This window comes from Phalacrocorax carbo, chromosome 1, assembly GCF_963921805.1.
Source record: "Phalacrocorax carbo chromosome 1, bPhaCar2.1, whole genome shotgun sequence".
NCBI classification, from domain to species: domain Eukaryota; kingdom Metazoa; phylum Chordata; class Aves; order Suliformes; family Phalacrocoracidae; genus Phalacrocorax; species Phalacrocorax carbo.
This window is the reverse complement of record NC_087513.1, coordinates 216,759,838-216,787,065: the sequence shown is the minus strand read 5'-3', so window position 1 is coordinate 216,787,065 and position 27,228 is coordinate 216,759,838. Positions and strand designations below refer to the sequence as shown.

Genomic DNA, 27,228 nt, shown 5'->3' with positions numbered 1-27,228 from the left:
TCCCGAAGGGGTTGCCGTTGCCCTTGCCTGAATGGTTAATGTTTTGCAGGAAATTAAAAAAAAATGAAGGCGAAGGTGAGTATAACGGCGTATTTTTCATGTAGGTGAGCAGCCAGTGGGAGGGGAGCATCCTCCCATCACCCCCCTGTCGCTCAGCCCAACCCCTCCGGTGGCACTGACACCGCTGGTTTTAGGGGTGCCAGACCACGGGATGGATTTGGGGTGTTAATAACTGGTCTGTGCCCAGCTCGGCTCCCTGAGCACGCTGGGGTCCGGTGGGATGGGGCCCCGTGCTCAGAGCGGCCACGAGCAGCGCTGCCCCAGCGTCGGACGGATTTTCCCCAGCGCTTGGCTGCGGGACAGAGCGATGCTGGGACGACGGCGGGAGCTGGGAGGACGGGGGGAGCTCGCATTGGCTTGCCGCTCCGCTAATGGTGGCGGCGGCGTTGCTGCTCGCCCACACACCCTCCTTGTACGACCCCATCGGCGCAGGCAGAGCCCCGTCGTGAGCTGTGCTCATCGCAGGACGCAGCAGTCGCAGCACTCTCTGCCCTGATTGTTGCTGGCCAAAACCTGCCTGCAGCACCCAGAAGGTGCAGCAGTTTTTCTTACAAAGCATAAGAAAGCAGCCGTGGTTTTTCCGTGCTGTCATGGCAGTGTTGTGGCTGCATCGGTGCTTTCAAGAACTGGAAGTCGCTGCCTAAAAGCCTGAGATGAATCTTGTCACCGCACTCAATTTTGCAACCTCAGGAGGGGAAGAATGGCTCCAAACAAGTTACAAAATAACGTACGTTTTACCCAAGAGGACCAAGGTGTGGGATGCTTTATTCAACTCCTGGCTATACTGCGGACTAAACTTCGGGCGCCTTCTTGGCCACTCTCCTCCCTGGCAGCTGTCGCTGTTTGGGGCTCCCCTGCTTGGACATCGCCCCTGCGAGAAGGGCTTTTACCACATGGCCCTCACGCGATGGTGTGGCCGTCTCCTCGCCGATGGTTGCAGGGGGGATCTCAAACACCTCCTGGAATTCCTCCATCAGCCTCCGTGCCTCCCGGTACACCTCGGAGCTGGATTTCCTCTTTTGCAAAACAGATGCTGGGAAAACACCAGGGGTGTGAGCAGAACGATGGGATGGCTCCTTGGCTGCAATATTTCATCTTCCCTCCCACCCTTCCGCCCGCCAGCGGCCCCAGCGCTCCTGTCCCCACAGCACGGGGCACGTCACCGTGGCAGGGGCACAAAGGCGGCTGCTGGGATCCAGCTCCATCCTGGCGCCCGCGTGAAACACGGGAGCCCCAAAAGCAAAGGCACCGGTGGTCTTGGGTAACTCAAGAGTGAAGACGTGCTGAGTTCAAGCCGGGGCAGTGGCTCTTACTGTAGCCTGTAAAAAGTGCCTTAATTTCTTGCCTCTCTTTCCTCCTCTCTTCCCCAGTTGGTGCAGGGAAAAGAGACAGTACCAGGGAGTAGCTGGGTCCTGCTTGCACTAGTTCAGGGTTGTACCACCATCGGGGCTGGGACGGAGATAAAACATGGATGGAGACCCGAGTCCTGCTTCATCTCGGGGCAAACCCACTTTTCCTCCCAAGCCGTTCTCCCACCAGCTGGCTTTGGGGTTCGGTTAACCCAGCTGTGGATCCCTGGGACCCCAGCAGTGTCTGCGGTGCATTTAGCCCTCTGTTAATGGGTGGGCAGAGCATCAGGGTCCAACCTCGTGGTGGGCTGAGGGCGTTCGGCAGGCGAAGCCCCTGTCCTCTCCCCAGGGACGTGGTGGGAGGCACCCTCCATCCCCAACAAAGCCGCACCCCGGGACACCGCCAGCTCAGGGACACCTTTATGTTCAGGTCCTGCCCCTGCTGTCAGCAGGAGAGACTGGGAATGCAGGGACGTACCTAAGGGGATTTCGGTGATGGTCGAGGTGTTTCTCATGGCCGTCAGGATTCCTTCCAGGATCTCTGCTCTTGTCTTTTGGGCGGGCGGGCCAGGCATCCTCCTGTGCTGCAAGGAAGACCAGGAAGCTGCAGCGTGCCTCCCCTCCAGGCCGATGATCCTCCGCCTCCTTTTCCTGCCCCTTCTGCTAAACTAACATGGTTTGTGCTCTGCATGAGGTAGGTGAGACAGCCTTTTTTTTTTGGACCAAGCCAGTCCGGTTTCAACACTGCCTTAAGATTACAGGTGTATTGAGGAACTCTGGATCAGCTTTTCACAACCCCAGAGCAGTGCAGTGGATCCAGGGGCTGTTATTCTACTACAAGCCACCCCACAGACCCGGCTCGGAGGCTGTTTCCTCCACCTCCCTTGGCAGGGGGCTGGCTTTCTCCAGGCCCTTGGTGACAGGCGGTTCCCCCCGCGCTGCCCAGGTGTTAGCACAGCTCTTGGCCATTTTCTGGCCCCAGTGTGCTGAGCTGCCCCATCCCTGCGGTGGGTTCCCCTGGGGGCTGCGTGCCCACACCACGAGGGAGAGAGAGAACAGTGAGGGGCTGGGATCAGGAACTGGGGCCAAGCCCACGCTCAGGCACTCAGCACCCATCCAGACACGTGGGTTGATCCTGATACAGACACAACCATTCTCCCTCCAAAGCTTCAGCTCTTTACCTTTTTCCGAGGGACGTAGGGCTTCTGTAGGCTGTCTAGTCGTGGCTTCGTGTCCCGGTAAACCAGGGGATGTTTCAGGATGTTGTACAGTGCCTGCACGTTCTTCTGTATCCCTGTGAACCAGAGGGAAAATGGAACAAAAGCCTTTGCTGCTTCTTTCTTGGTCAGAGCGGACCATGCCAATCAACCTGCCAAGACTTTTCTGAGCAAAAGCCGCCTGCTGTCCTCACTCACCGACTGGCTCGATAAAATCTGGGTCTGTGTCTCCACCAAGCAGCTCCTCATAGCCTTTGTATCGCTCTGGAACCACCTGGGAGCTTCCTTTGCCCTTCTGCTCACTCTTCTCCAGCCTGGCCTCTGCCACGGGCCCCGGCAGGGGTCTGGACTCATCCTCTACCTCAAAGCAGTAAAATAAAGGAATTCATGGTGGCCGTTTCTCACCAGTCAAGCTGATGGAGTCACCCAGAGCCTGTCCTGCCAGAGGTCTCTCCCAGTGGCACCAAGCCACAGAGCCACCACCTCATCCCATCTCTGCTCAGTGGGTCTGGGCACAGGGGAGAGAGGGGCCATCCCCATCCTGGCACAGACTTTTTTCCCCTGATAATCCCAAGATTTTCAGGAAAATGAAGTCAAAAAGCTACACTGGTGAACTCTAGGAGGGAGTTTTCCAGCAGATGCTGCAGGGATGATGCTGGACTGATGAGCTCCTGCAGCTGGAGCTACCCACCAAGCCAGCACAGCCCCGTGCCTCCCAGCAAAACAGGCCGCCAGTTCTTGTTCTTGGTCACAACGTTGCGTTTTGCTTCTTTCTAGTGTTTCCTTCCTTAAACCCCTTGCAATCGAAGGAGGGTTATAACCACTGGTACCCACAGCACGTGCACATTCACTTAGGAAACGAAGATCCATCTATGGACCGTTTCTGGACAAGCCCTGAACACTTACAGCCTGGCCTCACCTGTGTCATGAAGAAAGAAGCAACGTCCTCCTCGGCTGAGCCAGGAGGAGGCCTGGGGTCATCTTCCCCCAGCACCGTCTGCCGGTTGCCGGCTGGGGCTGCGGAGCTGATGGGGGGCAGTGGCTGGGCCAGACTCGGAGGCGCAGCATCTCTCGCAGCCGCCGCAGCAGCTGGGAGCTGTTTCCAGAGAAAGGTCTTGACAGGAGCTTTCAGCATCAGCGGCTGCTTTGTGACTTTGGGGAGATGAGACGTGACCTGAGGGGACACAGCAGACGTCCATGCACGCTGCCACGAGTGTCAGCATGGGGTTGGGGCCGGTGGCTGGTCCTTACAGGACAGAGTGCCAGGGCAGCCCCGGCTCCAGTTTCAGTCCCGCAGGACCCCTGAGCCTGCCCAATGGGCAGGACAGATCCCAAAAACCCAGTGACAAACCCTGCCTGGGGCAGCAATAAGGGGGTGGTTGGACGCCCCAGCCTCATCCTGAGCAGAATACCTCCAATCCTTCCTACTTTTCCCTCTATCCTTCCAACCCCGCTGGAATCCGTGTGTCCCACCAGCTCTTCCCATGCTCCACAGCAAGTCGGTTCCGGGGCAATCCTGCCCCGAATACTGCAGCAAGGGTTTCGTCCCCGCCTTAGGCAGGACAAACCCCATGCTCCAAAGGTGCATCCCTCCTTACCTTGCGGCTGGCTTTGAGAGGGATGGAGAAGTGCCGCCTCTCCATGGCTAGGCTCTTCTGTCGGACAAGTTTAATCCCCAGATTGTGCTGGAGGAGCTGGGTCAGCAGAGGCGGCTGCCCTGCAGGAGCAGAGGTTCACCACAGCTGCAGGCAGCTGGTAGAGAGCCCGTGCCCCGCTCCTTCAGTGGCAGCATGCTCTGGCCTGTGCCAACTAACTGCAGACTCAGCTCAGGAACCAGAACAGAAGCCACCCTGTTTGCAGGGAGATGCTTTAGCCCTAAAGACGCACACCAGACTGGGCTACATACCACCAAGGCCAGAGGAGGAGTCCTGACCTGTTTTATTTACTAGTCTACACGTAGCTCGTGTAGGGAGCAACACCATGGCAACGTTTCATCTGCATCCTTCTGGCTGTCGAGGCCACAGGCACGTTTGGGGTTTATCCCCCCTGCTCAGAAAGCTGCTGCAGGAGGGAACCTGGGCCAGCTGCAGACAAACCCTTTGTGGGATAAACACCATTTGGGGAGCAAAACTTAGCCTGAGACTGCGCTGCTGGAGTCACAGATGGGCTGTTACGGACTTCAATGGAGCCACAAGCAACAGCAGGGCGTTAACAGCATTTGCAAGAGCAGTGCTCATCTGCATTGCTTTTTAGAGAGCAGCAATGATTAGAGCACCTTCTTGGGGGTCAGGGCCAGCATGGTAGGAGTGTCCAAACACCAAAAGACAACGTGGTCCCTGTCCCAGAGAGCTAACCAAGAAGGAGGGACAAAGCAGGAGTCCCCCCACGGAGCCAGGCTCATACTGTACCGCTCCGGGTGGTGGTGAGAGGGTTGTTGTGAAACGTCAGCTCCTTCAGGCACGGGAAGAAAGCCACGGGTAGGAGAGCTGTCTCATCTGCGATCTGTGAGATAAAATAGCCTACTGTTTGCTCTAAGCACTGAGTCATGCCGGAGGCTGTAGAGTTTCATCCCAACACTCCCTCCAAAGCACGTCCCTCCAGTGCGTGGGGACCTGGCACTGGGCAGGTATGTGCAGTGGGGAGGAGGAGGAGGAGGAGGGAAATGGCATCCCTTAACAAGCGATGCCTGTGAGTATTGAGGGCAGAGGCAGTGCTCCTCTCTCCCTCCTGCCTGCTGCAGCGAGAGGACTGGTGCCTCCAATGCTCAGAAGAGCTGCAAGGTGGAGAGGCAGGACTTTATTCCTGCTCAGAAGAGCTGCAGCTCCAAACCTTGCAGCTCCAAACCACAGCCTGGCCCAGAAACCAGCTCACCAACAAGGCAGTGATCTAAAACAGGGTGATGACACACGGGGAACAGCAGCAGAGCTCACTTTGCAAGCAAGCAGAGCTGCACCATCGTGTCCCAGGGGGATGTCCCTCGCTAGGCAGAGATAACTCATACTGCCAGCTCACCCGGCTGGGAAGCAGCTTGAGTTAAGGCCTGGCAGGAGGGAAAAGCACCAGGAAGGGAAGGTTAAATGAATGTGTTACTTGTCTGTCGGGGCACACTGAGAAGCCAGTGTGGCTCAGCAGATATATATAACCTGGCACCAAACCAGTACTAAGTTCTTGGTGAGACATCGCCATTCACCGTGTAGCTCCAGCAAAGGATCAGTCCAGGGGGTTGGTGGTCCTTCAGATATCCCATTCTCTGATTAAATCCCCAAATATGCAAGGGTTTAGGCAAGCTGGGTGCAATTCAGCTGCCTAAATAGGCATCCTGTCCCACCTGAGAGGTCCTGGGTATCTGACACACGCCTGTGGGCTGGCAGATGGACACAGGAGCCAGGGAGAGCTGTACCCTTCTGCAGTGGCAGGTAAAGACCAAGGGTGTCTCCCAGGAACTAAGGCTGGGCTCAAGCAGCTGAATCTTTACGCTTCTCTGGAACTACAGGACCCAAATCACCTTGTTGAAGGCCAGGCTGAGATGCTTCAGTGCAGGAAAGGGAGCACAAACGTCCCTGCGCGTGGAGGGAGTCAGCAGAGCCCTCAAGGCAGATGGTTCTCCCTCCCTGGGAACAACCTTAAGGAGAGGAGGAAGAGTGTGAGCAGAGACACCACTCCAGCTGCAGGATACCACCCTCCTGAGCCCAAAGACAGCTAAAACTTGAAGAGCTTTTGGTTCAGACCCATTTAGGAGGTTGTCTCGTGGCAGCTTGCTTTGGCCTCTGCGTTACTGTGGGAGCCCTCCGGGGAGTCACGTCAGACACACCAAACTCCATCGCCCAGGACTGAAAACGTGCACAGGCCCGTGGGGAGCAGCTCTGCTCTCGGGGAGCGAGCGTCTGCATGCACGTGCGCGTTACACTAGAACATGCTGCGAGCGCTCAGCGTCTCTGAAGCTCAGCCCCTTTCTCAAGTTGTAATAAAAATCAGCGTCTTTGGCTTCAAACATCTGATCCTGAAGAGCATCGTGTAAATAAACGTGTCGGGAAAAAGATTACGGTGCTAAGAAGGAATGAACTCCCAGCTCCTGAGCTGCAGTCTCCACCTGAGCCGGAGAACACGCTTCCCCGTGCCGGGAGGACACCGTCACAAGCAAAGAGCAACGCAGCGTTTATTTGAAAGTGATACAGGTTTAAGCTCCCTTGGTCACAGGAAGATTTGCTCCTGATCTCCCTGATGAGAGACGATACTCACTGCAAGCCTTGCAGGCACCCAGAGCCCCAGCTGCACGCACAGGCTTACTGAAACTCAGCTGAGAGGCTTGGGGAAGGGCAGTTTTGAAGCTCACACCCCAAATCACAGATCGGCCAACGATTCTTACCAGCGCTGGGTGTTCCTGAGAGCCAGAATTATAAACAACCTCTGCAATGAAACACAAGCAAAGTGAGGGTTTCTAGGTGAAGCCGTGTTGGGCCAGACCCAGCCATGGCAAGGCTGGAATTACCCTGGAAAAGCAAGTTAGCGTCAGGCAGGATCTGGCTCCATGGCAAGACCATACCCAAGGTGAGGGAGGATCAGTCACACCATAGCAGGCTTGCTGACAGCCCCATCGCTCCAGGTGAGATCCACATCCCTCAAACACAGCAGAAACCCTGCTACTGGCCCCAGGGCAGCTGGGAGCTCCCCACAGGTAGATTTTGGGTTGGAATCTCGCCCGTGAGCACAAGGCCCTTCCCACATCACGCTGCTACCGCCAGGCCTGCCCCAGAAGTTGCACCATTGCCTGCTCCACGAATACCTAACAACAGGGACTGCTGCAGCAAGCCAGAGGAGAGAGGAAGTGGTTGGGGGAGCCCCACCAGCAGCCTCCATCACAGCCCGATCCACGCAGGTGATGCCAGGCAGCCTCTGGATCCTTTGCCTTCGCATGGCCCAGCATGGTGTGCGCATCACCCTTCAGTACGGGCATCCAGAGGGGAGAGCTGACCTACCCCGGGAATGCAGACCTGTGCATGGGCTACCTACTCACACAGCCTTCCTGCCCTCTGCCTGTCCAGGATCCACAGTAATCTACTTCCCTATTTTTGCCAGCATTCCTCCCAGCCGGCATGCAATGTCTCCTTTGGAGCAAGCTGCCCTGGGGAAGTCCAGGAGAGAGGAAGAGGCGCTTCTGTCTGAACCATGGGAGACGTCTGCTTTAGGGTGATTCATCTCCAGTAAACTCCCAGTAATTACAGGGGGACTGTACAGGTTAGCTGGGATGTCTAAAATGGTCTCATGTATCCCTCCCTCGCTGTTTTAATTTTGTCAAGCTGCTTCACTCGCTAGTAAACACCCAGCAGATCCTCACCCTGACACAGTGGAGCCCTCTCCCACCGAAACACCCCGTGGTTTCAGTGTGGGCAGGGAGAGGCAGGCACTGCTCACCTGTCTTGTCTGGATCCCTGTCGTTCTGTAACACGACATATTCAAGCTGTCCTTTCTTCGCTTCCAGCTCTGCTGGCACCTCCGTGTCCTCCTGCTGCGGCAGCTGGGGCCGCTGCCAGAGGCTGCTCAGGAACTTGTACCACTCAGCCCTGAAGCTGTGGCCGTCCAGCGTGGGGTGGAGGAAGAACTGCCGGCTCTCAGCTTGGTGCAGGTAGGGGACAGCTGAAATCTTGTTCCTGTCCAGATTCAGCTGCCTCAGGCTATTGGAAGCAGAAATGCACGAGAAACTCCATGTTTTCTATCGGTGGATGCACCTGGCCATCTGTTCGTGCCAGCGCCCGCAGGGCTGGGAGCTGGCCCTCGACTTGCCTCCTCGCTGAGCTTCCCAGCAGCAGTGCGGAGGCATCCGTGACACCCGCATCTCACTGCCATGTTCCCCCTCCTCTCCAAACCCCAACCACAGGCTCAGCCCTTGGCATAGCCCGGCGTTGCCCCTGAAGCCTGCAACTTTGGTCCCCCACACGAGTCCGAGGGTCACCTAGCTCTAAGTTCCCCTGTTGATGAAAATTTAACGGATGAGGAGACATCCTGGCAGTTCATGAAATCACCCAGGACTCTGACGAGCTGTGGTCCTGCTGGGATTCCCTAACAACGTTCCACCTTCCCACAGAAGTGTAACATCACCAGTGCACTTGCTCAAGGCCACAAGACAGCTTAGGGAAGAGCAGAAACCCAAATCTCCACACTCCAGCCCTGCAGCCTCGTGCCTAAACCTCATCCACTCCCCCCACTCCCCCTCCTCTCTCACAAACACTGCGGACAATGTACGATTCCCTCTGGGAATGTCCTGACAGAGCCAGGGCAACAAGCCAGACCCAATTCCCACCTCCAGTTCACAGCACTGGAAGCTCCAGGGGAACACTGGAAGGTCTCTGTGCTGTCCCCAAACCCAGCACAGCCCAGCTGAGCTGCCCCCCCTTCCTAGTGACTCCTCCCTAGCTGAACCACGAAAGCCCACATCAAAGAGAGGGAGCTGATCTGCAGCCTTTCCTAATGCTGCTGCGCTGAAATAATGATGAATCTGGGGCAAAGAAGGGAAAAATGGAGAAAGCAACTGCCGTTTCTCAAATCAGACCTGGAGATCAGCAGACACCCAGGGCAGGAGCTGAATTACCAGCCACCTGCCAGGTTTGGCCAGCTTGTGCTTTGCGGCAGGCTGTTTGCTTCCATCCACTCCCATTTGCAATACCAGAGAGACTAAACAGGGAAGTATCCGAGTGAATCACAAAGATTTTGGGTTTCATTTTAAGCCTGCTACTGTGCAACAGCTGACGGAGGCAGCCGCCGGCCCCCAGAAGCCAGAGCCATCTGCTGCCAGATGCTTCCTTACCTGCAGAGCTGAGAAAGGCTCACAAAGACGCTCGAGTCTGACAGACAATTGTCATCCAGCGACAGGACCTCCAGGGATGGAAACCTTAAATGAGCAGAGCTACAGATACAAAGAGGCTCATTAATAACACACTCAAGCAAAGACAGGTGAAAAGCACATCGTTTGCTCTCACTGCTGGAAGATGTTTCCGCTGGGAGACTGGGCCAGAGCTGTTTTCATTCTTTTAATAGATAACTGATAGCCTACCTCAAAGCAGCTAAATTGAATCAGCCCAAACGACCATCTAGCTCAGCGTCTTATCTCCAACAATGGCAAACAGTGGATAGCTTGGCACGGCAACTGCAGCTAAGCTATACGTGAAGGATCTAATTAACGCTGAATAAATAGCATCCCACTCACGTGGCTCAACCACCCGACAGGGCTGCCGTATCACTGACCAGAGGTTCCTCCCTAGCTGTCGATGACAGCAAATACCCTGGCTGATCGGGGGCTGAGCTGAGATAACACTACCCGGCCACCCAGCACCAACCATCAGGTTATTTGATCTTCTGTTTTGCAAGGGAAGAGCTTTGCTGCCCTGACCGATAAATCCCAGGCTGCCCACCCTCGCCGCTCACCGCTGCCTTGCCTTCCCCACTGCTCCATCGCCCTGCCCGGCGCGTCCCGCCAGCACACCAGCAGCTCCCCACCGAACCAAAGCATCGCTCGCTGCGTGCGCTTACTCTCGTGAGCCTGCCAGGTCCGGAGGCAGAGACCAAAGCCCGTTGGCCGTCAAGCACAGGACTTTGAGCTGGGGCAAATCTCCCAATGTCCAAACGTCCTGGGGGCACAAGTTGTTGTAGGAGAGATCCAGATCCTGAAGGAAACAGAAGAAACAATCCCCTGGAGCAAAGAACAATCTCTGTTGGCTTTCCCTAGGTAGATATTAAATATTTACAGGAGACAGTCAGGCTCCCACCCCCCTCAGAGTCATATCTGACTTGCAGGGACTTCACTGATGGCGGTGGGACTCTGCACCTTGGCAGAAGAGCTCGGGGCTGGTCCCCCACTCACAGTTGTGACTCACGGGACAACAGCCAGGAGAAAGCCAGGGAGCAGACCCTGCTGGGAGCAAGGACGAGGGTTGCTAGATTACATGAACAGGAATAGCTTTGCTGGGGCATTACAATAGGCTGCATTTCCCCTGGAGGAGCTTAAAGCACTTTCCAAATCAATTTAATAGGAAGTTCCCATCAGCCTTCCCGAGGCTGATTTCTCCAGGCTGTCAGCAAACAAGATCCTGGACACTGGGATGACGGATGAAGCTGGGGTCCATGGGGGCATGGCAGGAAGGGGAGTTTAGGTGGGTCCCATCCCCACCTGTTGTAGCTGAGGCCACGGACAGGGCTGCTCACACAGAGGCACACAGGATGAACAGGGTGAACCCTGGCCTCACAAGCCTTGGAAGTTTGGTTCCCCATCACCTGGGCACGTGCCCACCAAGTCAAACCCTGAGCGGGTTCCCAACAGTGTGTGGGAGAAACATGGGAGAGCTTCGTGGGTTTGGGGACCTTCCAAAGCCTGCAGGCAAGAGGGAAGCCAGGATCAAAGTTGACAGCTGAGCCACTAACAATTCTTTGAATGAGACAAGAAGAAAGCAGCCCTTTAAGACAAAACTTTATATCCAGCAGCAATCAGAAATCCAGGCAAGGACACCTCCCCATGGAGAGCAAGCCTAGATAAGGTCAGTATAGCTAAGCTAGACCCTGAGCCCTCTATAGCAGAGACCCAACTCCAAGCTGGATGGAGAGGATGAGTAGGGCCATTATTCCAGTCACAGTTGCTTGTTCTTGGGATCCATTTTGTCTCTTTTCCAAAGAAAAAACAAACTGACCCCTTTGCTGTGTTACACAGGCAGCCCATGAGTAGGCAGACACCTACCCGGAGAGGAGGAGAATGGGACACAGAGACGCAGAGCACAGTGTGGAGGAGGACAGGGATCTGCTGGGGACCACACAGAATCAGGGAGGTGATGGATGCCTCAGGTGACTGACAGACTGCAGGGAGAGGATCCTACAGCAAAGGGGGTGGCCCATCACAGAGCAAACGAGTCCTGTGGGAAGGGGCTGAGCAATGGGGATCTGCAAGGGATTGCTCTGTGGGAGGAAGCAAGATGTGAAGGTCCTTGAGGGACACAGCAGAAAGGACATCCCAGAGTCACAAGGAAGCAGGAGGAGAGAATGGCCCTGCAACTTGAGAGGATTTGCCAGCTGAACTTGATAGCTGAACACAAGCCAGCAGTGTTCCCAGGTGGCCAAGGAGGCGACCAGCCTCTGGGCTTGTGTCAACACTGGTGTGGCCAGCAGGAGCCGGGCAGGGATGGGGCCCCTGTGCTTGGCACTGGGGAGGCCCCACCTCGAATGCTGGGCTCGGGTTTGGGCCCCTCGGGACAAGAAGGCCCTGGAGGGGCTGGAGCGTGTCCAGAGAAGGGCAGCGGGGCTGGGGCAGGGTCTGGAGCACAAGTGTGCTGGGGGGCGGCTGGGGGAGCTGGGGGGGTTTAGCCTGGAGAAGGGGGGGCTGAGGGGAGACCTTATCACCCTCTGCAGCTGCCTGAGAGGGGCTGGAGTGAGGGGGGGGCTGGTCTCTGCTCCCAAGTCACCAGTGACAGGATGAGAGGGAACGGCCTCAAGCTGCGTCAGGGGAGGTTTAGGTTGGATGTGAGGGAAAATGCCTTCCCTGCCAGAGGGGTCAGGCCCTGGCACAGGCTGCCCAGAGAGGTGGGGGAGTCACCGTCCCTGGGGGGGTTCAACCACCGTGTAGCCGTGGGACTTGGGGCCATGGTTTAGGAGGCCTGGGGGTGCTGGGTTGGGGGTTGGACGTGATGACCTGAGAGGTCTTTTCCAACCTTAATGATTCTGTGATTCTACGAACTCACACTGCAGGGACACACATCAACGCTACGTGTAGGCTTCAGCATGACAGTTGGGAAGAGATGAACAAGGTCTCAGATCCCCCTCATCTTACTTCCAAATGCAGGAAGTCTCCAGCAGTGATTTTCAGATTTCTTAGTCCGTTCAAAGAAAGCTGCAGTTTCCGCAGTCCTGGAAACTTCCGAAACGGCTCTGCAAGGGTAGAAAAGGAAACACTCCAGCGAGTGAGGAACAGTACTAACAGAGCAAGCCATGCGTCACACGCATCTGGAATGAACCAAAACCAGCAACAACGAGAGCACGAGTGGTATCAGTGGGCATGTTTGAAAGGAAATGCCCCCTCAGTTAGATGGTTGTCCGTACAGCACATGATGCCCTACCAGCCTACTCCTTTGACATCTGGTTTGCTTTCATGCATGTGCCCCCACCCCAAGTTGGATTATCGCCTGAAGCCACTGATGGCACATTTAGCTTATATGTTTTACTAGTTATAAATGGATCACCTTTTTTCTTCTTCAGATTAACTGAGCCCATGACACTGGATTTGGATTCACCTCCCAGCTCAACCATTAACCTTCTGAGCCTTTGGGACAAGTCATTTCATTATTCCACGCTTCTATATATTAAATGGGGATTTTCTTCATAAAGAGCTTTGTTTTCTAATAATGAAAAGCATACCACAGTGGCACACAATTATCGTTACAATAAAGGGAATTAGTGCAAGGGTTTCAATTCAGTAACAGGAAGGAAGCAATTCTGCAAAGAAGTGCTGCATGTGTATCTTAGACCTCTTGGTAAAGCTCTAGACCTGTGTTCAGACAAGCATAAGCTTCCCTGGGTTGAAAAGCAGCATCTATTTTTTGGTAATGCAACCCCTTACCTAGTGTCAGCAGGTTCTCGGCAGCATTTATGAAAGCAACGCAATCAAATTTCTCAAAATCATCTTCTTTAGCCTGAAAGATACAGAAAAAAAAGTCATTCCACTCCAGCCCAAAACTGATCTGAAACAACTGGATCTCTCCTTTCCTCAGAATGCCTAAATCATGGCATTTCCCGTAATTAGGTCTTCATTTGTTTTCCTGACTATGGAGAGCACCCCTCAGAGGATGCATTTAATGCACAGCTGCCTCAGTGACCAATGTCCAGAAGACCTGGATTAGTCGAGTTGCAAAGCAAAGCCCCCTCTGTGCCCTCACCACTGACCTCGCTCCCCTGCGTGTCGCAGGGCCCCCGGGCCACATCTCCTACCCACGTGTGACCCAGCAAATGGAGCTGCCCTACAGTTTAGTACATCTGTCCTTCACAGCACCAGGAGGGAACCATAAAAAGACACTAAAAGCCTATCAGCATCTTCAGCTCGTTTTCCCTTTGCTTTGTAAGGTAGTGAGGAAGTAAGGAGGGGGCTGCAGAGCGCCATGAGGCTGCCCTCGGCCTCCTCTGCTCCAGCTGAACAACCCCAGGGACTCCAGCCGCTCCTCGTACGGTTTCCCCTCTAAACCCTTCCCCGACTTCTCTGATCTCTGGATGCTTGTGTGCTAATGTGGTGAAGTTTTCAACTTTTAAGGCCATTCCCTAATACTTGTTGAGTCTCTGATACTCACAGAGACCAGATTTTGGCTGCTTATGTTCACAGAGCACAGGTCAGACGGGTTCTTCAAACAGTGGTGCTTCATCTGGAGGAGGGAAGAGACACAAATGCTTAGTCCTACAGCAATCCTGTACCTGAGCCCCAAAACCAGACCTCGGCTGTCCCCAGGTGAGGGGACCACCTGGTGCTTTGGATCATGGGAAGCAGGGGGGAGAAGGTGGCAGGGAGATGGGGAGAGGCAGCTCCAGAGTCCATCCGCCAGCAGGATCTCCCCAGCTCCACAAAGCGCTATCAGAAAGTTTAGGCAATAACAGGAAATCTGCGCTCACCAGAAATGGCTCATCGAGCACATTGTCTTCATTATTTTCTGTAGAGGTAGACCCTGGGGGCTTTCTCCTCTGCTGCAGTGTCTTCCCAGTGGTCCCCTTCTCAGTCCAGACCCTTGGGGTAGCTCTGCGTGCCAGCACCCAGCGCCCAGACCCTGCCACAATAAGGAGATGGCAAGGTGAGCACACACCCTCCAAACGTGCCCTTCTCAAAGTAGCTGCCCTCTGCCTGGTGTTTCAGCCCAGCAGTGAAATCTGTCATTTTAAAATCCCCTATACAGGGAAATCCTGAAGGATAAAATGTTCAGTGACCATGAATTTAAGATAGGAACATTAAAGCTACAGCCAGAGCCATGGAAGAGGATAAACATGCTACTTTATAGACACTAATGGAGCTGTAAGTTGCAGATGTGGAAACGCGGGCTGGAAGAGCGTTCCAGAGATCTCCAATCCAACCTCCCACCCAACGCAGGACCACCAGCAACATTTGATCTGTCAGTCATGGCTTTGTCTAGCGATTCCACCACCTCCCAGGGTAACCTGGCCCAGAGCTGCACCTCCTCCCAGTGAAGAAGTTCCTCCTAACGCCCAATCTAAACCTCCCAAGGTGAAATTTGTGGCTTAGTTATGCCACCTGCCACTGTTAAGTGTTTATAGCTGTCCTTCAGGTAGCTGTAAGCCACAATCTCCCCTTGGACTCCTCTTGGCCAGATAAAAAACAAGCTTAACCACCCTTAACGTCTCCTAGAAGGTCCTGTGCTCCAGACCCCTGACCAGCCTAGCTGACATCTCCACCACTTCTCAAACGTTAGAAGACATTTCTGCCATTTCTAAGCATTTCACGGACGTGACTCTCAAAGCCCAGAGAAAAAGAAGAAGCTCTAGCTCAGAATGGCTGCGGGAGAACCACGCTGTGCTATCCACGTCCCTGCCTGAGGCTCCCCTCCTGCCATCATGCAGAGATGCCTGCTGGAGCCCTCATTTAGTGGCTGCCCTAGACGTGCTGCCCTCTTCATTTCCGTGAAGGTTTAAATTATTTTAATACTTTCTGGGCACTGTTTTAGTTCTCTTGTCAACTGTTATCTCTGTTATCAGCTGTAATGTTGATACAGGAAACCACAGGTGAATGTACCCCCTGTCTGGCCCAACAGCCGGGTGGATGGTGGACCTGCCCCTACGGACACAACATTATTCTGCAGGGAGATTTCACCAGCAGCACTCAAAGAAGCATCACCTTCTTTACTCTCACGTAAAATGTCCCTGGCAGGGAAGCAGTTAGTTGCATAGTTGCTTCCATCACCCATTTTATACAGTCCTGTCGTAGCCATCTTGACTGCAACATTCCTGGGGAGAGCAGGAGACAAATAAATGGGTTAAAAATGTCATTGGCTCTAACATTACTTCGCTTTACACAGCTCTTCCCAAGGATAGCCACAAATGTAGCGTTAGCCTGTAGGCGAAGGAACGCTGTCAGGGACACGTGAGGAACATCACCTCCGAAAATGGAGAAGTAAATGAGGTGCCAGGAGTACGTGCGTTATTTTCCAGCTCAAGATAGGAAAACGCAGACACCGGTGTGCGCGTGAGTCGGACTGTGTGGACGACTGATGGGATTTCTGCTTTACCCCTCATACGTCCTTCCCCTGTCTCCTTTCCCTTGTCACTTGTGGAGGGTCTGGGAGAAGAACCACACCTGTCACCACTCCCCAAACCTCGGAAATAAACTTCAGAGGTGCTGCATCGCCCTCATCCCATGGCCCCTGTAGCAGACGATGGTCTCCCAGTGCCATCTGATGGTGTCTCCACACTTGGACACTGCTCTGACATACTACAGCACAGTCAGACTGCGGTGTTCTTGCACGGTGCCGGTATTTAGGGAAGCTCTCCCCTGCAACAGGCGCACACTGTGAGTTCATGCACCAGTACAAGTGGGAGGGCAGCTGTGTGCAGCGTTGTCACTGGCCTCAGCCGGGCGAGTTGCTGCTCCACCACCACGCAGCGATGCTCAGCACTACACGGATGCTGGCACTGCTGGTACACCGAGATGGCAGCGGCAGGGGGTACACCAGGACACCGGCCCGGGCACACACCTGCACGCCCTGGTACAACTGACACATACACGGAACCCAGCATCTACACCTGTCCGTACAAGCCCTACACACACGATCCCACGCATACCCCACTCACACACACACACCCCCCACCGTGAACACGCACCACCCTCACTTTGACACACCCCCCTGTACCGGTTCCCCTACACCAACACATACAACCACCGCACATATACACCCATACGCACACAGCCCTACACATACTGAATATACCCCCACACGTGAGCACCCATACACCCCTGCATCCAACACATACTCCTCTAAGTACACCCCCCAACACGCACCCATACACCCCAGCTACCCACGAACACCCTCGCACACCTCGCTCCCCAACACACTCCCGCTCCTCCCATCATATAACACACACAAACGCTTAACACACACCCTCCTGGCACGTACCCCTACATACACACCCCCAACCCCCCACTCACACAGATACACCCCGCACACACCCAGCGCACACCCCCACACGCTCCTCACTACACCTTCTCAGCACACCCCAGCACGCACACAGCCCACCTCCCTAACACCCCAAACCACCGGCACCCGTGCACACCCAACACAAACACCCACGCTCCCCACACTAGCAGACACCCCCACCCAGGTACCCCCACACGAACACCCTCACACACCCACGCATACACCCCACGCAGACACCCGTGAACACCCTCCCACAGCCCACCAGCAAACTCACACACCCCCGCGCACCCACCCACGACACCACAGACACCCCCACTCCTCACACACCCCCTCTCCCCCTCACAACCCCCTTGACACCCGTCCCCCCTCACAACCCCACTCCGCCGACCATAGAGTTCACGGTCCTCCACAGCCCAGAGGGACCCCATAGGCGTCTCCCCTCACCCTCCCCGAGCCCCAGACCAAGCCAGCCCGCCCGGGCGAGCGGCGCTGCCCGCCCCTCACCCCGCGGGCCGGGAGCCGCCGCCGCCGCCACTCGCCCGTCCCCGCTCCCCGAGCGGGCCCGCCGCCGCCGGCATGGCCGCTTCCCCTCCGCGCCGCCCCGTCGCCGTAGCAACGGGGAAGGCGGGCATGGCGGACTACATTTCCCAGCATGCAACGCGGCGGCTTTTCCGCCCGCCTGCTCCCGTCGGCCCCCGCGCTTGGCCAATCAGGAGCGACCAGGTCGCGGGCCGGGAGGGCGGTGAGAAGATGGCGGCCAAAGGCGGCAGGAACGGGCTGCTCGATAAGGTACCGTCCCGCCAGCTGGCCGGCGGCTCGGCGCACTCGCGGCCTCCCTCACCGCCGCCTCGGCGGTGCCCCTACAGCCGGTCCGGCGCTGGGCCGAGCCGCAGCCACCCCGAGCCCGAGCTTCGGCGAGCCCCGCCTCGCTGAGGGGCATCCGCCGCCTCAGCCCCGGGGCTGTGGGCAGCTCCTCACCCGCTGCTCCCTCCTCGTAAAAGCCGGGCGGTAAATACCAGAAGATGTCCGGGGGACGAGTGAGGAGGTGTCCCGCCGCACTGGGCAAGCGCGTCCGGCTGCGAAAGCAGCAGCAGCCGCCTTTTTTCCCCTTTTTTCCAGCCCGGCTGGCTTTAGCCCAGCTGTCCTAATGGGACCAGGCTCTTTTCAGCGGTGCCCAACGCCAGGCCAAGGGGCCACGGGCACAAGCTGGAACACGGGAAGTTCCAGCTGAACATGAGGAGTAACCCCTTTGCTGTGCGGGTGCCAGAGCAGGGGCACAGGCTGCCCAGAGAGGCTGTGGGGTCCCTTCCCTGGAGACATTCACCCCCCGCCTGGACGCGGCCCTGTGCCCCTGCTCTGGGGGTGCCTGCTCCAGCAGGGGGTGGGACGGGGTGAGCTCCAGAGGGCCCTGCCAACCCCTGCCACTCTGGGATTCTGTCCTGACAAAAGCCTTTGCTAGCAGTACAGCTGTGCTTCTCCCGGTGGGTGTTTTACCAGGAAAATAATGCCAGACATAGCAGAGCTGTTAGGTGGAGCAGAGCATAGCCTGAAAGCTTGCTGATAAGCCCAGTCTTGTCCTAGTAGTTTAAAGGAACTTGTTTGTAGAGTGGCTTTGATCTGGGTTCAGTTTTAAGCGGTCAGGTGTTTGCGTGACAGCTGTTTGTGGTATTTGATGGTTTGGTAGCTGAAACTAAAGATCTGAAGGCTTTTTTTTTTTTTCCCACAAGGAGATAGAAACAGTTGTGTCTGTATGTCTGGATGCGAGAGGGTGTATCTTCAGAGTGGTGTATTTGGTGTCTTTCACTGAACTTCAAAATACAGATGACTGCAATTAAAAACATGTTGGTTCTCATTGATGTATGTATATTTCTAATTTCTAAAGAGTATAGTTTTCCTGCGTCTGTTTGAGGTGACATTATGCTTATGAACCCTAAGAATTTGGAGGTTTTTCTTTAGAACAGTACATTGAGTTGTTGAGACGAATGTTTTTTAGGGGAAGGTGTGCTAATGAAATATTTTTGGATATCTTCTGCCAATGTGCTCAGCTTTCAGTTTTGAAATGACGGCACTTTGTGGTTAAACTTCAAGAACTCTGGAAAGCATCATGGTCTTGAGGCGTTCCTGCTCCTCCTGTCGTGTTCTGTGGATGCTGGGGTGTAGTTATTTCAGAAGCAAGAGGAGTTGTTGGTAAGGGAAATACGCTGGTGGTGCGGGAGCTGAATCCTGTAGTGAGAAACTATTGAATAGTTTCAGCAGGGCTTCTGCCTGAAGTACATACACACGCTTGATAATGTTCTATCTTCTTTTCCCTCTCCCCCCCACGCTGATCTGTGTGCCTTCCATTTCCTCCCCCTGGGTGACTTAAATGAAATCTGGTCATTTCTGTGAACCCTTATATATATTACTGAGGTATCTGGAGATATTGTGGTCTTAGGTCCGTAATTTGCTCAAATATTTCTCAACCAGAAAAATAACAGGTTATCACAGAGGCTTTAAAGTCTTAGGACAGGTTGCACGTTTAGCATATATTTTTGTAGTTTGCTAGTAAGCTAAGTCAGGGTGAGTTTAGGGAGATTTGCCTGTTAAGTATCCCTTTTTTTTTTTTGTCTTTCTCATGTTCTGTCAGTGTTTGTGAAAATCAGGTAGCTCCTCCTGACCTCTCCCTGCCAAACCAGGACCACCTAAGAGCACACACTCACTGACTTCAAAATGGGGTGCAGAGGCAGCTGCAGTCCTCTCAAACACCTAGAGATTTCACCCATTTAGCACAAAACTAAGTTATTAACCACACTCTGCCGCTACTAGAGCAAAACCTTCTAAGGTTCTGCAAGCTCCAGGACTAAAACCACTTCCTGAACACCAACTGCCGCAGTTGCCTTCCACTCCTGGGCCCCAGAAGGAGCTCTCTGGGGCTGGGGCACGTGGACTCCGACTACAGTTGGGCAGCACTGGTGCTCTGGGGAGAATGAGGTCCAAAATTCCTTCCTCCAAGGCAAGAGGCTGAGGTAGTCAGAGCTGAGAACGGCCACGCTGGCTTGCTTGAGTTTGCTACACCTCTTCCTTCAAGAGGAAGAGGAGAGAACTGTTGTGCAGTGAGGTGTCCCTGGACTCTGCCACTTGCAAGTGCTGCTTCTGCCAGGCTCATGGCGCGCAGTGTCACTGTTATTTTAGAATTTATGTTGGGGGCAGGGACCTGCAGTTTGGGACTCGCTGCTCTGTCGGCCGCAGCCCTGCCTACAGGAAAAGGCAATCAACTGCAGCGTTAGCTGTGTGCCTTGAGGGAGTCGACGTGCATCATCTGCTGGGGCTCTTCCAACCTCCCTCGGCTGTGGCATCGCGTGTCCCGGTTTGAAGAGTTTCTGATTTTAGAGTTTAGGAAGGGGAGGTTACTTTCTTTTCACCCATGTAATAGAAGACACAGACTAGGTGCAGAAATGTTTTTCCCCTTGAACAATTTTTACAGTCTGCACTGCTGCTCTTGCAGCAGCAACAAATCTTTTTTTACTGTATGACTTGATTATTTATGTTTGTAATACCCCAAGAGCGCCATAAACTTCAGAGCAATATTTGAAGAGACAAACTCGCTACCCAGAAGATGTTGCAGGCTAAAATTGGACGTGATGTAAACAAGGCTGACAGTAGTGGTGGAAGGAATAAGGGGGAAAGAAGTTAAGTTTGCACCCTGTCTTTCTTCTGAAATGTGAATGTCTTGAAATTTCTCCCGTAGGATTTTTCTGTGTCCCCTGCTTATGAGGGAGTTTTGTGAAGGGATTTAAACGAAGGTAGGTGATAGCTTGACAAATGAGCCTTGCGAGCGCTCAAGTCCTGCGGTGTCTGCTGTGAAAGCAACCACTTGTCTTGCTGTCCCTTGTTTTGTTTGGCGCTAACAGCAGAATGCTCCCCTGCTGCCGCGCTACGATCCAGCTGCAGGCAGCATCTTTACTCGGATGTGAACAGCTGGGGCCCTTGTGTGCTTCTAGTGTCAGATTGGTTTCGCGGCTTTCTGAAATTGCATTTCTGATTTTGTTCTTGGTTTTTAACTAAGTTAACCACGGGCTCTATCTCAGCCTTTGTTCTGAAGCTTTCAGGTACCAAATCCACTTCCTAGGTGTGCCTGGCTGTAGAACACCATATTTGCCTCCCGTTCATAGTTAGGATGTGTTCAGGACAAGTATGATAACATTTCACTTGGTTTTTAAAGCAAAGGGGTCAAATAACACCCAAACTAAGACACTGTTTTGAACTGGTTAGGTTTTCCTTTTCCTCCATTAGACTGGAACCAAATCTGAGCTTTTCTTTTGGAGCCCTTTGGAGCTCGCACCTGAAGTGCTCAAAACGAGTAACTGGTTGAAAAATACCATCCACTAGCTGGAGGTGGAGACAGGTTTGCGTCTCCCAGGTTCCACAGGACATCGGTGCAGCCTCACCTTCCCTCCCGAGCCTGTGCAGGCAAGGCAGGGCTGTTCCACAGACCAGAGAGCAGGTGGAGGCTTTCTGCTCTGTTTGAGGGTGAGCACTTGGTGGTGGGGGCTGAATCTCTGGCTCTCTCCCAAGCTGAACGTGGGGTTGGCCATCGTTCGAAGGTTTTGCCCAGGGTTGTGCTGGTATATAGGTATCGATGTACAGATGTGCATACATTTCTGTGCACATCTGGATGCAGGGGTCATGTGGATGTTAATTGTTTCCTTTGAGCACGTCCTTCTGCTCCTCTGCCACAGCACGGGCGCTCTGGGTGCCAGTGCAGCGTCCCAGCCACTCTCTAGCTCTTTGGTCCTGCAGATCAGCCTGGGAGAATTAAGAGAAGCAGCAGCAGCGCTGCAGTGCTGTGCTGTGTGAGGAGAAGTGATCTGACGGGAGCATCAAGACCAAGGTAAAGAGGTGGCTAAAGCTTCTCCCCGGCCAATATCCCAAACCACAGATGTGTCCCCATTAAAAGGGGACATGAGCTGCAGTGGGATTATCAAGCTGTCTTGAAGCAGAGCAGCCTCAGTCACAGGGAAGCCTGAACAGGAACTGAACAACTGCTGCTTCAGCTCATTGCTTTAGAGTTTTTTTTCCTGCCCAGTAACAGCTTTATTTCAAAAAATACATCATGTGGGCTTCACATCTACCCCTGAAAGCACTAGTTCTCTGTTAGAGATCGGTATCTGTTAAATATCACTGATGTTATCTGGCAGTTCTGGCGTCAGGTGGTTTGGGATGGAGAACAAGAAGGCTTGTTCTCTGTCATGGGCTTCCTGGATATACGTTATTACGGCAGTGCCTCGACTCCTTTTACATACAGATACTCCCCTCGGTGCAAATCCCTCTGCAAGTGAAGTGTTAGCGATCCTGTGCCTTCAGAGCTGGTTTCCAGGGTTCCTATAAAATAGCTTTAAAATCCTGAGGGGTTTTTTTTAAGGAAAAAAAAAGAAAAAAGAAAAAAGCCTTGGGCTTTATTTTCATTTATTTCTTGATTCTTGAGCTTTTATCATTGGTGTTCTCCAGCTACTCTGTCTTACAGTATATCTAAAAAGCTGTTGGTCTTACCTGGGAGGAGAAGAGAAGAAACTTTCACCTTTTCAGGGAGTTTTATCAATAGCACAAATAAACCCTGCAGGCTGAATGACGCCGTCCCTCCTGGGCAAGGCTTGTCTTCACTTCAGCCGTACAAGTACAGTAAAGGACAGACTATTTCCCCAAATCTGAGTTCAGGGTTCGGTTATTGGTGTATCCAGTAGCGAATCCAGCTGTGCTGCATCTTGCATGTGTCTTACTAGTCAATATTTTTGTTGTTAAAATAACAGGGCTTTTCTGCATCCTGCAAGAATAATTCTGCAGCAGAAGTAGCCAGTGCTGTTTCAGGGAAGTACTCTGGCTTCGGGATTTGCTAAGCAGGGTCCGTTTCCACATCGACAGGCTTTCTTCCCTCTCCCCCATGAGAAACGAAGGCCACACCTGGGAGCGGTGAGGTCAAGTCTGAATGGGTTTCTTAACAGCTTTCTTGATTTATCTGTGGGATAAGGAAGGAGGGATTGGGTGTTGGTGTTATTGCTTAAAGATTTCTGACTTCCAATTCACTAGTTAGAAAAAAAAGGCTTTTTTTTTTTTTTTTTCCTCTCCCTAGTCTAGTTCTTGATACTTTTAATCTTTGGGAATCCCAAAGGGCAAGAACTAAAACTGTTGTAGATGCTTTTATAAGGAAAAATAAATAGTTGAAAGAATTCTTCTGTATTTTTTCATGGTAAAGGGTTTGGCGCTCGGTTGTCATGTGTGCTAATTAACCTTAGGAAAAAAACTGGTGGCTACAAAAAAATAGCCACCTAAAAGATTTGGTAGCTTGCAGTGCTGTGAGAGCTCTTTCCCGGTTGTCTGCGACTCTTAAATGCTTCTGGCTGTTGCTTTTGTCCCTCGTAAACCAGCTGCTGCACGTGCCCACAGAGCAACGTTTGCTCAACAGCTAATAATTCATACCTGCAGAGCCTGAAGGATAATCGGGCTTTTCCCTGTGTGAGCATAGGAGAAGTAGATCAGGTTTTACATCTTCCTTTAAAATGGTTTCATTCATGCCAGAGAAGGGAGATGAGCTCTTCTGACAGGTAGCTAATAAATCCACCTTGTGAGCTTCAGGAGCAGGTAATAACACGAGTGAAGTTGCGAATCGCTTCTAACGGCAGCTAAAATTTGAGCTCAAGTCACTCAATTCTTTGAAATAATTGACAACGTGAAATATCCAGGGCTCAAGCTCCTGTGTCCAATAGGCTAAAAGGAACAGTGTCACCAAAAAATAACCTTGTTCAGAGGAAAATAACCCCTTCAGCGAGCTGAGCTGTTGTATCTGAGATTTTTTTTTTTTATTGATGAAGGACCCGCTTCTGAGGAAAACCTGAATACAGCAGAGCGACAGAGTCATTTGGTTTCATTCCGGAGGATGGTCTGACCAAAACTGCATTTCTTGTGTTTGTCTCTGTGTTCTCCCCTTGTACCCGGATGGTTAAGGGTCCCTTGAAATTTTCCTCCTCTCATCAACCCCCAAAGGGTCGGTTTGCAACAGCTTGGCTGAAAAGCGTGAATTCCTTCAAAGGCAGGAATTAAGTCATAACTGACGCTCGCTGGGGATGGCAGCGGGAGCAGCAAACACAGAGTTAGAATAAAAGTGATGTGAGAAACAGCTTCACCAAATAACTTCAGTACCTGTGACAAGATGTGTAAGCTTAAACCTGCAAGGGTAGCGGGTCTGATGGGGCTGAGGTGACTTTGGGTGCGGTACGGCTGTGTAAGAGGCCCCGGATTCCCTCCGCCTCTGGTCGGGTTTTCCCAACCAGGTGGGTGTTTGCTGCCTTGCCTCCTACCTTTGTGCTCCCGCCAGGAACAAGCAGATTAAAACACACGGCTAACCCAAGCCGAATTCTCTTAACTCCGTTCGGTTTCCGTTGCAGTGGAAGATCGACGACAAGCCGGTAAAAATCGACAAATGGGACGGTTCGGCTGTGAAAAATTCTTTGGACGATTCTGCCAAAAAGGTACGTTCTGCGACTGCTGATTCCTCCCTTTTGGGAAACACTCGGGTTTTTTAGGTTTCTACAATTAATTTAAAAACTCAGTAAACTTTTTTTTTGTTTGATTATGGCTCTGTAGCATCTCTTGTGATTCTCACGGCTGAAGCAGCGTTTGTGCTTAGAGTATCTGCCATTATTACGATGTCTGATGCAGACATCAATTCTCTAGAATTTCTGCTCGGTTTACCCGTATAATCGAGGTTGTTTCATCTAAATCCTTTCCAGAAGCAGGTTGTAAACTATATGAAAAGCACAAAATAAACTCAGCTGCGTGTTTCTCCCGCAGGTTCTCCTGGAGAAGTACAAGTACGTCGAAAACTTCCGTTTGATCGACGGTCGCCTCATTATCTGCACAATCTCTTGTCTCTTCGCAATAGTAGCTTTGATCTGGGATTACCTGCACCCTTTTCCTGAATCCAAACCCGTTCTTGCCTTTTGTGTTGTATCATATCCTTTACAGATGTTCTCATTTACACCAAAAAGGGGTTTATTTTCCCCATAAAGCACAACAAAACGTTCTTTCTATCCCCGTTTTCCGCCCTGTGGGAATTTTACTGCCCGTGGGGTGGAGATCAGCTGATAATCAAATAGTTTTCATGTGATGGCAAAATTCCTGCCCGGCTGGGTGTAACGCAGCCTAAATTTGGCTGATCTGGGGGGTCCGGCCTTTGCCCTGCGGCGGCGCGGAAGCCTGGCGAGCGATTCGGCTCGTGTCAGAGTCAGCAGCCGCCGGGGCAGCTGATCTGCTCCTCCAGGCTCCCGAGCGCGTGCGAGTGCGTTTCCCACATCGCAGGCACCGACCGCGCAGCGACGACTCCTCCGCTGCCGTGTGTTAATCTCAGCCCTTGAAAACTTCAGGGGGGTGGTTTTGTGTTTTGGTTATTTTTTTAATTCTGCCTGTAGCCTGGTTACAGGGGCAGCTGCTCTTTCCTAATCTGACAGATCAGGTACCGAGAGCAAGGAGTAAAATGGAGGCAATTCTTGCTGGCACCTCCACCGAAGAGGCGCAGGCTCTGCGTTTAGGAGGGCAGCGCTACAAACCAGGGTTTAAACATCAACTGTGTCGTGAAGTCAGCCCTAAGATCTCCAGTACTAGAGCACAGCTGGGGTTTTATTTTCCCGTTTGAGCTCAGAGGGTCAGCGTGGCACCGATTCCCCTGCAGCTCCTCTAGCAAAGCAGGCGCCTGCAGAGGTTTTACAACCTAAACGCACGTGACAGATGAGCGCCGCTGACCGAGAGCCGCCCACGGGCCTGCTCTCGGGGTGGTTTGGGTGGTACGAGCGAGGCGGTGTGAACTGGTAGACTGGAAGGTTGTTGCCGGCCTGGGAGTCACTGTAGTGCTGACGGCCGTGTCAGTTGGGGGAGTCAGTGCGTTGTTCCGGGCTACAGTTCTTCTCGTTGGCTTTCAGCACTGAGATGATTCGTCTTGCAGCCCTTCAAAATTATTCAATTCCAAAAATCAGAAAGATTAATTGCTTGATCTGTGCTTAGGAGGAACACAGTTGGGTTGGCGGTTGGCCTCGATGATCTTAGAGGTCTTTTCCAACCTTATTTTATGATTCTGATTCCAGGCATTGATTAATGCTCTTGTGCAATGGCAAAGATGTAAGAAAGTGGCCCAATTATGATTTAGTTTCTCAAGTTAACGAGGCATCGGCTGTTTGGGACGATAACATTGCAAGAGGTGGTTAAACGATGGTGTCTGAGGGGATCCAAGCAATTTCTCTGCCTAATTTCTACTTCTCATTGCAACTTCTTAGTTTTCCTTAACTGCTTTTTCTTTTTTGCACATATTTTGTGATGATGGGGATCCTGACTATCTATACCTCATACAAAGAGAAGAGTATTTTCCTCGTAGCTCACAGAAAAGACCCCGCGGGGATGGACCCCGACGACATTTGGCAGCTCTCCTCCAGCCTCAAACGGTATCGGTTGCTCCGGCAAGGCCAGGCTTAGCGCGCGGTACCGGCGCAGCTTCGGTTTGCCTGTAGCGCGTGCGCCTGTAGCTACCCCGCGCTCCACCGCGGGGCGGAAGAGCTGCGTTTCGGATAACGCATAAACAAAATGGGGGCGGGAAAACATTTGGTTTCTCTGCAATATTGGTGTCTCCGGGCAGGGGACGTGAGCTTTGTGCGAAGGGTCGCCTGCTGTGGCGTCATCTTTGCGGCTTCCCAGGGAAATGGTGATTAATAATTCGCCGCAGAATATTATTCCTCAGAGGTTAACGGCGATCTGTGACGGGCTCGCCAGTCTCGTGTGCGCTGCTCCCATCCGTATCTCCCCGTAGGATCACCCTAAATATTTTCTTTTATTTTTATATCTATGAATCTGTTTCACTCTGTCAAAATGAACTCCCCCGACTAGAAACGGGAGCGGCGCTAAGCCGTTGTCTGCCGCAAACGTTCACGTTTCGCTTCTCCTCAAACGGCGGGGAGGGGGAAGTGAATCACAAAGAGTATTGGATCTTTAATTGTGTTAGAATTAATGCGTATCGCGGCCGCGGGGGCACCTCTGGGTCCTGGGGGTGAGGGGAACCTCCTGACGGCTCACCGCTTCACAAAGGTGAGGATTTCTCATCGGCTTTTCCTTGGCGTCTCAGCTGAGCCAGGCTTAAATTCCGCTCTGAAATCTCTGCCCTTCCCGCAGGTTTGATGACAAATACACCCTGAAGCTGACTTTCATCAGCGGGAAAACCAAACAGCAGAGGGAAGCCGAGTTCACCAAATCCATCGCGAAATTCTTCGATAACAACGGGACGTTAGTCATGGAGGCCTACGAGCCCGAGGTGTCCAAGCTGCACGACAGCCTGGCCCTGGAGAGGAAAATAAAATGATTCCTGACACCGCCTGCCTCCGGGGAACGTGCTAAATTCTCACCAATAAAGTAAAACCGCAAAGAAAAAGTGAA

At 53.1% G+C, this 27,228-nt stretch overlaps 2 protein-coding genes across 2 annotated transcripts; one reads left to right on the top strand and one right to left on the bottom strand.

The window, feature by feature from the left end:
- Positions 1-27: 27 nt before the first annotated feature.
- On the bottom strand, positions 28-17,406 carry XRRA1 (X-ray radiation resistance associated 1). Its single transcript, XM_064441586.1, has 18 exons — positions 17,287-17,406; positions 15,486-15,595; positions 14,255-14,406; positions 13,939-14,010; positions 13,218-13,290; positions 12,432-12,529; positions 10,151-10,284; positions 9,429-9,527; positions 8,039-8,298; positions 6,993-7,033; positions 6,132-6,248; positions 5,035-5,128; positions 4,225-4,343; positions 3,546-3,800; positions 2,825-2,987; positions 2,591-2,703; positions 1,888-1,993; positions 28-1,093 (listed from the first exon to the last, which is right to left on the bottom strand). The coding sequence occupies exons 1-18, from the start codon at positions 17,358-17,360 to the stop codon at positions 852-854; spliced, it is 2,322 nt and encodes a 773-aa protein (XP_064297656.1). The 5' UTR covers positions 17,361-17,406; the 3' UTR covers positions 28-851.
- Positions 17,398-27,228, top strand: SPCS2 (signal peptidase complex subunit 2). The gene is made up of 5 exons (XM_064441589.1): positions 17,398-17,571; positions 24,201-24,284; positions 24,607-24,771; positions 26,116-26,246; positions 26,968-27,228. Exons 1-5 carry the CDS (start codon positions 17,413-17,415, stop codon positions 27,152-27,154), a joined length of 726 nt encoding a protein of 241 aa, XP_064297659.1. The 5' UTR covers positions 17,398-17,412; the 3' UTR covers positions 27,155-27,228.